The sequence below is a fragment of the Haemaphysalis longicornis genome, unplaced genomic scaffold (assembly GCF_048455015.1).
Source record: "Haemaphysalis longicornis isolate Haplotype H1 unplaced genomic scaffold, Haemaphysalis longicornis Haplotype H1 scaffold_9, whole genome shotgun sequence".
Classification (NCBI taxonomy): domain Eukaryota; kingdom Metazoa; phylum Arthropoda; class Arachnida; order Ixodida; family Ixodidae; genus Haemaphysalis; species Haemaphysalis longicornis.
The window spans coordinates 78323428-78337736 of NW_027526460.1; the positions used below are offsets into that span (position 1 = coordinate 78323428).

At 43.7% G+C, this 14309-nt stretch overlaps 1 protein-coding gene across 1 annotated transcript; it reads left to right on the forward strand.

The window, feature by feature from the left end:
• The first annotated feature begins 2045 nt into the window (after positions 1-2045).
• Positions 2046-12908, forward strand: LOC144151609 (uncharacterized). The gene is made up of 5 exons (XM_077682722.1): positions 2046-2231; positions 2953-3104; positions 8025-8092; positions 11901-11987; positions 12709-12908. The coding sequence occupies exons 1-5, from the start codon at positions 2112-2114 to the stop codon at positions 12843-12845; spliced, it is 564 nt and encodes a 187-aa protein (XP_077538848.1). The 5' UTR covers positions 2046-2111; the 3' UTR covers positions 12846-12908.
• The last annotated feature ends 1401 nt before the right edge of the window (positions 12909-14309 follow it).

The window sequence follows — 14309 nt, forward strand, 5'->3', positions numbered from 1 at the left end:
AGTGCTTTTTAGCTATTTGCTTGAACCCTTATACTAAGGCGTCCTGCTGAGCCCAAGGACCCGGGTTCGATTCCCGGCCGTGCCTACCGCTTTTCTGATGGAGGCGAAAAGGGAACCGCCCGGTGTTCGAGATTTCGGCTCAGGTTAAAGATCCCCAGGTGGTCAAAATTGATCCGGAACCCTCCACCACGGCGCGCCTCATCACCTGTGTCGCGCCGACGCGTTAAACCCCACAATCAATCCATCACTCAATAAAGCATGAACCCCTATTGAAATGCATGTTTAAGTATACATTAAGTTGGCAAAAGTACGCTAAATTTCTGTGGGTCTATAGCCTGAATACCATGGCTTCTTTTATATCAGTGTTAAAAAATTCCGGTGCTTTAGAATCTCCCGCCATTACAACTACTCACTGCACTGCCTTACACAAAAGTTTCATAGGCTAGCTATAGCCAGCGTTTTCCATTTTATGAACGGCATAAGGCACAGATAAGGGGTGATTTTTTTGGTGCCCTCACATCAAAACGCCATGTAGCAAAGCCAACTTTATCCGCATGTCTTGAAGCGCAAGCCGTTTGTGTGTGTGGATTTGTTTACTTACTTGTTTGTCCGTCGGTGTGCTTGTTTGCGTATAGGCGGATAAAAAGTCCATGAATCTATTACTCTTTGAAGCGGGAAAGTTCCACAGCACTCTGATTAAACGGAAGTAGGGAAAAGGAACTGGCTCTGACGCATTGAGTAGAGGACTCACCGCAAGCATTCGAAAGCGTAAGCGTACTCCGAAGCAGATCGTGTCAAGTGGCAAGACGACAAAGCCCTTCAAAAACGCAAGGTATAAGCAAGGCTCCCCAAGTGTTAATTGAACAAAATGCTTTCGCACTCAGGCCCCTTAAGAAGTCATTAGATTTCCGGATACTGTCCTCCGATGGTGGGTTAGTTGCGATAATACTACTTCTGTGGTGATTTCAATGGAAATGCGCCAAAAAGGAAAAGAAAGTGTTTTAGACGGTTAGTATTGCAGGCATCGGGCTTGAGATGCAACAACGATCAGGCCGAACCTGCCACCACGCGGCGTACGTGCATCGATTTGACATTACCCACGGATGTGCTTGCAGTTGCTCGTATGCCTATTACTATCAGGCCGAACCTGGCACCACGCAGCGTACGTGCATCGATTTGTCATTACCCACCAATGTTTTTGCAGTTGCTCCTATGCCTATTACTGTATGTCATATCGAGAAAACAGCCATTGGGACCTTCTTTATTAAGGAGAAGTAACTTGACATCTCCACTTCGGAAGGTGGAATGGAGTTTAATTTTTTCTCTATTGCCACCCATGCTTCAGAGGGCAGTAGATGACTACAACACTCTAATGACGACTCGGCTACATGTGGTGTGTACTCCCATCACAAGTGACAAGCGGCAATTACTTTGGAGTTTGAAATGCCCTATTTTTTTAGTACAACACTCTAATGACGACTTGGCTACATGTGGTGCGTACTCCCATCACAAGTGACAAGCGGCCATTACTTTGGAGTTTGAAATGCCCTATTTTTTAGTGGACATGACGCCACAAGCACATCTTTTTAGCCGGGGGTGTACTTCTATATGTCATTCTAAGAAACCAATTATCTCTTATCATTTATTATTTTTTGCGGAAACTAAAATTTTGACAGCAGCTAGTGTATCCCGGCAAAGCTTCTGATAAAAGCTTTGGTTCTCCACTGCCGCTGTGATCCAGTCATATCTGAAATTTTTGAGACCAACCGCGTAGAGACATGATAACAAAAATATTAAGCAACGTTTCTATCAAAACGCCATGGATACATACGTTAGGTGTGTTGGCTTTTTCCGAGCGTCAAATCGCCAACTATCATACTTCTCGGCCGGAATTGTCCGTTTGTTCTGGCACAAGGAATTAGAGTGCCACGAAAAAATTTACAAGTGAAAGGTGGATCCGACGTGGAATTGATTTTTGTTTACAACACGCAGAAAGAATAGGTGCTTTCGCAACGGGACCCAGGTGGCTAGTGATGTTTATTAATATAAAGCCCCTGGAACTGCTGCAGTAGAGCCAAATTCAATTGTGGCGAGACTTTTGTCGATCCACAATGCCGAAGATTGTTGCAGTGCTTATACTCACTCTATCTCTGGCAACAGTTATCTACGGGAAGCTAGGAGCTCCTGGTGGGCCGCTGAAGCTCCAAAGTGAAGTTGTTGACAGCTTCCAGGTATGCAGTCAAATATTATAGAAAGCGTGCCTAAGACGTTGCCTGCGCAGGTAATATAGTTCCTTACGTAAATACCCTGTAGAAGTAACCATGCATTAATGTGGCAGCCACAAAAGGGTGAAAACCGGGTTTTGAAAGCACGGAGACATAATACCAAGTAGTTTCCTGGAAGGCATCAAAGTGGTGCGTTGGAACCTAACAGTTTATTCCAGTAAAAACGTTCCATTTTTCGCCTTTCGTGTTTTGTGGTACATAAGTTTTCCCAGGGTTATGAATCTTGTCTCTGCTCAGCTGCTGTTAGCACTTCGGTAGTTTCGGTTATAAATATGAGAAATCGGTGTCTTTATCAATATTTATTTGGAGCACCATCACCCCACATATGGTGCCTTTAAAGTGCTTACTTATTACACAAGGGGTGGGTGTACCGGTTTTACGGATCGCGAGTATAACGACGCCGTTGGCGTCGACCTGCGACACCACGAAATGTCTCTGTAGTACCCTAAAAAACCCAACACTTATATAGTTTAACACGGGCATGTCCTCGCGTTGCCCAAACGTCTCAACCTCAGATGCAGTAGCTACTTTAAATCCCAGCAGTTGGCCCTTATTATCAATAAGGTCAATATTTTTTATTGTTGTTGCGCTAGAACTATGACGAAGTTTAAGATATCGTTACTGCGCGGCGTGAAAGCTAATCCATCGTTCTTTTCCTGTCCTCCAGATATTCACACACTTCCCGTTCACGGTGGCCATTTCGGATTCCGACAACGACACAATTTTTGAATGTGTGAAGGCAAATCGAACCGAAATTGACGAAGAAGCGCAGACTGCCACGTTTGTGTGGATATTTCCTGAGACGGAGAGTGGACCACGGTAAGGATAAAAATCAACGCAAGACATGCACGATGAGCGACAAGTTCACAGCATAAAATGAGTGAGCGTTCTATAAAGAATCTTTGGCGCTTTCGGAGCACCTCAAGAATCAGAACGGGAGTAGCGAAGTGGCGTGCTGATATGAACGAAGCTTTGTCGTTGCACTTCGCATACGTGACAAAATTACGCACGTAGTAAAAATCTGTAAATAAATGAACGAACTAAACTCAGTTCCGCCCTGTGTCTAATCTTCTGAAACAGGTGAGCGGTAGGCTTCTTGTGTCGGCTCGAAGTTCAACGGGTGCTCGCCCGAGAATTGTAGGGTTTCCCACGAAGGAATCGGATGATAAATATCAGTGGCGTGAGGCTCGCTCCACTATCTCCCACAAGTGCGAGGTAGAGGAACCAACGCGCGAGAGACCACTGCGCCCTTTAGCTGTGGGTGGGCAAACCTGTTTCTGCGAGGCTGCCGGTGGGACTGGGAGCCCTCTCCTACCCCAGCGTTAAGCACGACCTTCAGCAGACGGACGAAAAGACTTACTTAAGACAGCTTCGCTGTTAAAACTCATTTGTGCGTCAAGGCTCGTAGCTGGATGTCATGCCCGGAGAACCCTGCGCAAAAATAAGCACAGCCCGTTTGGCCATATAATGTCGATGCTTGTTTGGAGGCTGCAAAGAAATGTATTTCTGCAGCTAAAAAACTACCTGACCATTGCTTCAGGATTACCCCAATGCAAATTAGCTAGTCATGAAGTGCAAATTTATCCCTCCTGGAGGCAAAACTCACTCAGTATTACTGACCATAAAAACATTGTTGGATGTAGGTGCAGAAATGTTCAAACTGTGTGGTTCACCTCTCAAGACTGCCCACTAAGGCTCAATTTTTGCAAAGTTTTCGTTTGGACCTTGGATGCTCTGCATGCACGGGAGATGTGATGAAACAGTTTCCGAGAGCGTGCACGAGAGTAGGATACGAAGAAGAACAGCGGTTCGTTACTGCAGAAGGGTGAGGCAGCAGTATACCTGGATAAACTCACAAAAAAAAGTTAGCCTGGTATCGTATTTGCAACACAAAGCATATGTTTTATAACAAAGATTAAGTTCAAGTTCATTTCACTTTTCACTGAGCACAGACGAGTGCAGAAACAAAAGAGGCCTCGAGTTTGATAGCTGCGGGGGGGATCATCACGTAATGTAAATTTAATTGAAAAGAATGACAAACCCCTTCCTGCGTGAGCTGGGGTGTACGCGAAGCCTTTCCTCCGTGCCAATAAAAACAAGCAAAATCAAAACTCAATGACGGCAAAACGAAAACAAAACACTACTGCCGAAATCAAAGCGCAATGACCGAAGTGGAAACGCTAAATCATTTATCAACCAAAACGAAGCCATTTCATTTCACCGAGCGTTACACGAGCGCAAATGTTCGGAATATGTTGTTGGATGTCATTCTTCCGCATTTGCCGGGAACCTTTACGTTCTCCAATGACAGTCCACTCTTGCGAGGGGCGAACAATGCTGCGCTGGAAGGTTCGCTTCCCGACAAGAGTGATCGACCGCAACCGCGATGTGGCCTGACGCAACCGACGACGCTGATTGGCTCCCATTGTGGCGTGATATAGCGCGACACTTGCGCGCGCGCTCCGGCGTCAGATGCGAACCGCTAGCGAAGCTGCACCCAAACAGCACGTAAACGGAATCTATATGCTCTAAAACGGGCAAGGTAATCCCTTTATCCGTAGTCAATAACATAATTATCATCACCATCGCTCTCAGACCACGTGGATAAAGTTGCTTTGCCGCAAGGCGGTTCGGTGTAGGCAATCACCTACGGCGGAAGTCAGCCAATGCAAGTTTAGCTTCAAGACGCAGCGAGCACTTGAGCAGGTTTTTTGAGAATCCTAAAACATAATCAAGACATGCGGAAGCAAAATACGAGACAGCAACCCTGTAATGACTCTTTATGAAGTACGGACACACAACAAATCTCTATCAGTAATAACTCAAAGCAAAATGATATTGAATAGCTCATTCGGAATAGAGTTCTCTAAGTCAACATAATTTAAAGATCTCACGATATGTATGTAATGCGTTACGGGACATAATTTCTTCGGGTTTATTGTTCCACTTCGAGGCACCAGCAAAGTTCGCGGTTAGTTTTCCGTACTTCGTGCGCACCTTGCTCATCATGAAATTGGCGCGTCCACAGAATTGGGTGTGACTAGTGTTGATGAGATGATGGCGTCATAACCCTTGGTGAGATAGGTGGTTGTGAACAAATCGATACGAAAATGCTGCCAGATTTAAAGTTAATAATTTACTTTCAGGAAGCACGCTTAGGTAATGCACAGGACCGTAGAATTAGGCTGGAAAGGACCAAACGTAATCAGCCAGTGTGCATAGTTTTTAAGGATTTGAAGCGGTTCTAGTTTGGTAGCGGATGTGTTGCTCCACGATGAAATGCAGTAAAAAAGATGGCTGTGAATATGTGCGTAGTTAAACGGGCCATGAAGACAAAATGCAAGTTTGGTTCATTCAAAAGATTGTCTCGTTAGAATTATTCTGATACCACTTTTAACATAAACTTTGCTAAAACAGACTGTATAATTAGGAAAAAATTGAATGGTCATGCGACCCACTCGCTCATTCCCGCAACAGAAACTATGAAGTGATGCCAGCCAGCTCTCACATTGGCGTATGCCGAAAAAAGCAAACGCAAACTAGGGAGAACTTATGAAATTGCCGAACGAGCTATTTGCGCTTAAATTTAGGGCACATTCTTTTCATATCAGTAAGAATGGTGGAACAAACAGTGGAAGTTACGAAAGCACACGTAAACATAGAAGTACCGATGCGTACTGCTGTTGGTGCTGTGCGCACTATGCTTCGGTTAGATGCGCAGCACCACGGCACAGCACTGCGGGGATTTGGGGTTGTATAAGACGACACCGGCCGATTGAAGCAAGCGGCGGTGTCTTACGTGACCATATTTGTCGAGGGAGCACGATGTTTTACGAAACGATTATTTTCTCTCATTAACAAAAACAAACCAGGTTTAAATGCGGTCACAAACAAACGACAGGCAGAAATCGGCTTGCCGTGAGGTGGTAGGGCCATCTAGGTTGACTAACAGTAAGCAAGTCTCCGCTCCATTCCAAGTTTAGCGGAAATACCTGTTCTAATAATGTCATAGCAAACGTCGCTCAAACACACGTTTTGGCGCGAGAATAAAAATTTTAGCTTAAATTGATTAATGTCGCAGCGAAGAAATCATCGTTTGCTTGTGGACAAGCGCAGCAGCAATTTACGGTAATTTATTGAGCTGGTTAAATCATTCCCTTATTTTCACCCCCGCAATATTATATCCTTAAAGGGGCCATGAAGACAAAATACACAGGCAGACAGACAGACAGACAGACAGACAGACAGACAAAGAACTTTATTCAGGTCCTGAGGAACTGCCTTGGACCGACCTTTTCAGGGGGAGTCCGTGACAGTCGCGGGCCGCCCCCACGCAGGGACCGGAAGGCCGTGACCCTCCGCCATCTCGCAGGCCAGTTTTTTTGTATTAGCAAGATTTACCCGCCGCGGTGGCTTAGTGGCTAAAGCGTTGTGCTGCTGAGCACGAGGGCGCGGGTTCGATTCCCGGCCGCGGCGGCCGCTTTTCTGATGGAGGCGAAAAGCAAAAACGCCCGTGTGTACGAGATTTCGGCGCACGTTAAAGATCCCCAGGTGGTCAAAATTAATCCGGAGCCCTCCACTACGGCGCGCCTCATCGCCTGCGTTGCCTCGGCGCGTTAAACCCTACAACCAATCAATCAATTGTAGTCCCCCGCAATACAGAACACGAAATCTTGCGAATAAAACGAACTTGTATTTTGTCTTCATGGCCCTTTAAGGATGGAATATTTCGTGCGTGAAAATAAGGGAGTGATTTAATCAACTCATTAAATTACCACAAATAAAAAACCTTCAACTTGCCTCAGACAATGGCTCATCATGACTACATTTTTGTTTATACGATTTCAGTTTCGTAATTTAATTTAGGTGATCTGGCCCTACAGCAGAAATGATGTGTTCATGGGATATATAAAACCCACTGTGAGTATAAAGTGGGTGCATCGAATTCCGCTCAGTGTGTTTGCTTGGTTGCAGCGCATTCTTTAAATATTAATTATCTGCTTGTGCTCCCTACCGAATCAGATGAGTCGCTGCAAAGGTAAAAAGCAATTGAACAATTGCACAGAAACGGGAGCTTCCTAGAGAGAGAGAGAGAGAACAACTTTATTGAGTCGCCTGCAGTAGTGTTAGGTTACCCCCTCATGGGGTGGGGGGGGGGGGGGGCTGGGGGGCAGGTCCGTCATTGTGACGTGGCCTTGGCGTCGGCGCGTCCGATTCTCGAGGCCTGCGATTGGCTCCGTCCACGGGTCCAGGAAGGCGTGTGTCCCCTTCCCCCGCAGCTTCACCCGGCCGCTGCATCTCAAGAGCCGTCGCGACCTGCTGGACGGCCTGGAGTGGTGTGTCGTAGTCGTAGCTCCCCTGGACTAAGGGTGCTTAGGAAAATAAAGTTTGCTTCCTTCCTCCCTTCATTGCAGCCTCCGGCTTCTCACTGTCCTCACGTGGGTTCGCAGCACAATTCCAAATGATGTGAGCTGCCGTAGCTCGCACCTTCTCGCACAGCCTACACACATCACTCTCATATACACTGGGGCTTTCTGACATTGCGATAGCAGGTTTAGTATACCATCTGGAATTGATTAGATATGTTTCCGTTTTCTTTGCTCTCACCCTCTTACATAATCAAGATCATAGCGCTGAGCATTTCAAAGCAGAATATGTTTCAATAACTGTATGAGTGAAACCATTGTTATTGTTGCTATTCGGTTTGTTTTAACGAGAAAGTTTGTGATGCTTTTCCAGACAAGAAGTCCCCTTTTATGTGAAGGTAGGAGACACCCCAGGAACTCTGTCATTTACGGTGGGCGACGGTAAGCACCCGCTTCAAAAACATCGCACGAATCATTCTAAACAATGTCATCATAACGCTGAATGAACAGAGCGAACAGAAGTACCCGCCAAGTGCGTCTACGTGATTTCTTTCTCTCTCTAGCTCTCTTCTCAAGTTAATTATTACCGAGCAGATTGTGCGATAAAAATTGTCGGCGCAAATATCCCCAAGTGTTTGTTATTCGTGCGCTGCTGTTAAATAAGTCGCAAATTTATGTTAACGTGATTCATGCTCCATTCAATTTGCTTACGTTCGTTCCTCTGTTTCAATGAATTTTGTGGAACTTTGAAGCCTGTAATTTGACGTTTTATATGTTAACCAAGGCGCTTAATGTAGAAAAACTTACTCACATGTTTATATCGGTGTTGTTATTTTTTTGCATGCGTAAAAACCATGCTCACATTCTGTGTATTTGAAATGGCTGTATTGCCCTACCTGCGAAAATCCCGACTGGGATTGTCAGTATGTCGGAATAAATAAATAAATAAATAAATAAATACACAAATAAATAAATAAATAAATAAATAAATAAATAAATAAATAAATAAATAAATAAATAAATAAATAAATAAATAAATAAATAAATAAATAAATAAATAAATAAAACCATTTACCACCTCCGGTAGAAGTTAATATTCTTTCTACTCGAACGCTGTGCAATTTATAAAAAAATTCTAATACTAACATATAACAAAAAAGCGCTTGCGAGGTAAGAAATTCCGCTCAGTTCAATGTAGTTTATTTTTTCAAGAGAAAGACCGAAAGCCTTCTCGGCTCAACAGTGTTAAAGTACCTTCACAGAGGCTAGAAAGACGTTACGTTACATTTACTTGCGGGCAGAATGCATGTTTTCTAATAATCGCTTGTAAGGAATGAAACGTGCTTTCAAGTTCCCAATGTAAAAATAGGCGGCTTGCACAGACACATTATTGCTATAGAAAATGGACTTAGAAATGCCAGTGGTTAAATAATGTGTCTGTGCGAAGTAGAAGACAAGATACGAATATACGAAGTAGATAGACAAGATACACTGAAGCAAGAAACATAGATTACAACATACTGGTTTACCAGTTTGTTACAACTTGGAGCAGTGTGAGTGTACCGCACTTATACGGTGAATACCCGAATCTTGTTATATCTTGTTGCGTTAAACTGGAAACGCTTGAAGCTCGTTCTAAGTTTCACCACCTGAAGTTTTTGCATCAGCTGATACGTCGCAAGCTGAGAATAGATACCAAATCATTCCTTACATTTAATCGCGAAAGAGAAACACCGACACAAACCCAGGGTAACTACTGAGGGATATCTTTGCACGAACAATGTCTTCTACTGTTCTTTTTTTCCTCGAGCCATAAGAGAACGAAACGCACTACATGATTCCCTGATATAACAGCGAACACTCCAGGAGTTTTGTGAGCGCTTTGGCGAATATTTTTTCGCGGGAACAAGTGTGCGACCCCTTTCTGCATATACCTGGACATGTATTATTTGCTGAAGCTCGCTTTTTTGTCACTTTTCGTTCCCTTCTGGCTGTTTCTGTGTAACTCTCTTGCAGTTGTTAATTTTTTGGGTTCGATAAGTGAACGCAATATGGCTGCTAAGTAATAATTGACCGCCGATGGATACCGGTTTAGGGATGCCTCAGAATTGAGAGAAGCAACAGCGGCGGTTGAACAATAAAATGTGGGTATTAGGCAGAATGCATCGTTTGTTCGACTGGAAGTAAAGTGTACTTTAAAAACACTTAACAGAATTTAAATACAGAATTCTTAAACTATAGAAATGAAAAAGTAAGTGGTATAAAATTATAGGAAGAAAATTATAGAAATTTAGTAATATCTGTTAGGTAAATCATATGTTACCAAGTCATAGGTTAGAAATAAATCATAATCACGAAGCTGTCGTTGGTCAAAACAGTACCCGTGGCGGAGTACCACGACAAACTCGTATTTTAGGCCATGTGAATGTCAAAGCGTGAAATACACGACTTGATAACCAACTCAATTGTACACGGCAGGGCACCTTGTTTGTTTTCAACATTTTAATGCGAAGGTAATAATTGACTTTGTTATTTTCAAATCAAGCATGTGTGGTACAGAAAATGTCCGCCGGTTGGAACACAAAACAGCTGACTTTATTTAAGGGTTTGTCAGAAGTATGTTTTCGCTTTAACTGCACAAAAATGGAATGCTCTTCTTTTAGTTTCACGGGCATCTTTTAGCTTCGTGAAGAGTATATTTTTCGGCGAAAACAACCTTGTTTTAGGAACCAACACTACCAAGAGCAAAAATTTGCGTTTATGCAAGATGAGTGCTTAAGCCTGTGCAGGGGGCTTTCTTTTGGTGAAGTTATATGCCCCTGTGTTTTAGTGTTGCACTTCCGTTAAAAGAAATGAAATAGCCCTAATCTCATCTCCAGTATTCTCCTCAGCAAATCAAGCTGAAGACGTTATGAGTATCTTCAGCTATTCAAACATTAAACAAGAAGTTTAAGAACACCGGGATTGTAACCTTATCAGTCATCCTAGAACACAGCGCAACTCAGATAATCGGAGCTGGTGGCTCTCCAGCTCGGTAGCTGCGTGAATGCGCAGCCTACCGGTTCGCCTTCATCATGCAGGAACTCACTGTGTAATCAGGGGCGGTATTCCCGTGTTTTGTCCCTTTTGTGTCCCTTTCAAAAGTGTCCCTTTTGAGCGAGCCCTGATTGGCTAAAAGCGAACACCCGGATGTGACGCCATGCAAGCACGGTGGAGCTATGAGCCGTGGCTACACGGAGCAGACGATTTGGAGCAGACGATTTTTTGTCGCCTTATTGTTGGTTCGCTTGCGGAACAACAAACACATAAAAGGTACTCTGATACGGTTTCAGTTCTTTAAATTGCGTTTGCAAGAACAGTTACGGTATTTGAATCAAAGGCCTACTGCTTAACCGGAAGTACGTCACGATGAAAGGGACGCAAAAGGGACGTTTTCAAAAGGGACAGTTACCAGAATACCGCCCCAGAACCATTACCTGCCCACCATCCTTCATAGAAAACTTCCATAAGTTTTTCTCTCTTAAACCATTGGCTTCTACGTTTGTTACTTTTGTTACCCACCCCTTACGTAATACCCCCTTGGGGGGCTTTATAAAATAAAATAACAAAAATAAAAAAGAAAATAAAAATACCTGGATGCCTGATGTATCCCTCGAGAGGAGATAACTGGTGTACCCGAACCCGGATGCTGGATATCAGATCCATTGAGTTTCATACTAATATATACTATAAGGAAATCTGGCGCCACTATCTAGGGGAGCCGCGCTTCAGCGAGCGTTCCGTCGTGTACCGGGCAGGCACGTTCCACTTGTCCTTGGCATGGCTCATGAACAGGCTGGGAAGTTGGCTCTGGCTGCAAAAAAGCAACAATACTACTATTAGAGATTATTCAAATTTGTTTTGTTATTATGAAATTGAAGCTCCCAAAAGATATATTTGTCAGTGATTATTAAGAAGCGTCATGTATGATGAACAAGAAAATAAATGTTACCATTTGGACTCCGAGACAAAAAGGAAACCATATGGGTAGCCAAGCCATGTAGGCAAGGAACACCGCTAGCTGCAATGGCGGCGCCCATTGCGGCCTGCGACTGCAGCGCCAGATTTCCCTCTAGCTTATATTAGTATGGCACTCTATGACCAGATCGCAGCCGAATTCAGATGCTGGATGCTGGGATGGATGCTGGATATCACATCGAAGCCAAATTCCCAACGAAGTTTTAAAAAAATGGCATGACGAACATTTCAGATCCAACCGAGCGAGAGGGAATCTACTACTACACCGACAAGGACTACGAGAAGTGTGTCGTTCTGGACATGGAGTACCATGGGCACCGTAAGGCGTGTTTTATCGTTACAGAAACAGGAGGTAGTGCTAGTATAAAAATGCAATCGCAGGAGATGCTTTAGTAAGTTGCTATTCTTCCAAATGTTTCGAGTGCCCTTTCACGAAAATATTTCATTTTTTTTAGAATTCCTCTATCGGCAGTTGTGCGCCTTATTTGTTCCACTCTGAACGATATTGTTCTGGGAAACCAGGTGCAATCTTCCGTTGCGATAAATGCTTTTTTCTAAAAAATATTCTGGTGTCTCAGACATGTTATCTTCAAATGGACGTCCCCCCCCCCCCCCCCCCCCACATTCGTTTCTCAATACTTGAGCTTTGTTTCTTAATTTCTGCTGCACTACACTCAATAGGCGTTTGTTTGAAACAAAAGGTAAACTCAGCAGTAATTTAAAAAAAAATTCGGATATGGTGGTGAAGTACAGCTTTAAAGGACAACAGAGTCACTCCAATTACTATTGTTTTGCCCGTTTGTCTGACTCTTTAGCCGTATATATATATATATATATATATATATATATATATATATATATATATATATATATATATATATATATATATATATATATATATATAAATCATATATACATCAACCGCATTCTGTCGCAGCCTTCTTTTTAAAAATGAAAATTCGAAGGCTGCGATTTAAGGAATATGGCCTTTTCTACTAGAACCGGCTGTTAAAGAATGACACTGTGTTCTTCGTTTTCAGAGTGCGTTCTTTGGATGCCAGTCAGATATAAAGACAACGCCCCGGAGGATTGCATCGAACATTTTGTTGATGCTTGCGGTGTTATCGTTGCTCCCAACCGCCGAGACCTGTGTGATGACGGCGAAGGTGACTACTAGTCATAAAATGTCACTGGCAGCACATACAACAACGCAAAAATAAAACCTATGTGTTCAGAAATACATTTGCTGTACTGTCAAGATAATGCACATTTTGTGAACATTAGTCCTTGATAATAAAAATTATAACAATACCTGAAAAGCGTTTTTGCCTTGAGGATATTGTAATAACTTGAAGAAAAAACTCTGGAGAGCTGAAAGTTGGTGGTAGCTCGGTTGTCTGTCCCTTGAAAGGCGATAGTCGTTCTCGATCTACTTTATGCGAAAAGTTTGGTCTGTCTGTCTGTCTGTCTGTCTGTCTGTCTGTCTGTCTGACTGTCTGTCTGTCTGTCTGTCATTTCAGGCAAAATACCAACCCTCAAGTACTTGTTTCATCGGCCCTTTACTGAAAAATACACGCTGGGTGGTTTTTGAGATAGCGAAAAAAACAATGCGTTGAGAATGGCGAAGAAAGGCTCCCGCATGTGAGATAAAAACAAGCACTGAAAAAAACAGAGCTGCCGATAATGATTTTGCAGGCCGAACAAGGAACAAAGTACAAATAAAAAGTGGCACGCCATCATGAAAGACGGGGTGCGAGGAATGCGGAAGAGGGAAAGTTTAATTGCATTGTATCATGAGTAGCCGATACCTAGAGAAGGCAAGCTTGACAGGGGGTGGCAAGAAGTTAGGTGGGCAGATGGGATCTAGAAGTTTGCGGGGTAAATTGGTCGCAGTTAGCACAGGACCTGGAGAATTGGAGATCTGTGGGAGAGTTGTGTGCCCTGCAGTGGGCGTAAATAAGCTGATGATGATGATGAAGCCGATCCGATGTCCGCCCTTATTCTACACCTTATTAGTATATGCCTTTTCAAAGCAAGGAATGCGTACTCTAGGTTGCACATTGGGCTGCAGTTCAAAAATAACACGTCTAGGATTTGATCCCTTGCGTATTACCAAAGGCCTGTTTTCGTACTAACTCACCCTGGTGTACACGGGCACGTCCGAGAGAAAAAATAAATGAAATTGCGTGGGGCATGTTTTGGAAAGTTATTGTGCTTGACGACGTGCTGATTTTTCAGAACGGTGAATAGTGGCGAGTGCGTCGAGAAATACGAGACGTAACGAGCAATGTTCTACTTTTCAACTGCCTGACGAAGCCACTGGTACCAAGAGCAGAGAACGTCATTTACGCATGAACTGGGGGAGGGCAGAATGAGGGGGGGTATGGAGGGAGGAAGGGGGGATTAGCTTTCTCATCGACCCTTTGGTGTGGTGTGGGGTGGTGGTTAAACGCAATTGACCTGACCGGTAAAAAGCGCATAGGTTGAAGGGTACGTCATCTGCTACCGCCACTTCCGGTTCGAAATTTCTGCTGTCCTCCTGTACGCGGGCGGCTTTCACGCGCGTGTGTGCGTGTTGTTTATTTGCCACTGAGTGCGTACCTTTCAGAAAAGCCCCTAGTAGGATTAATCCTTGTTATTC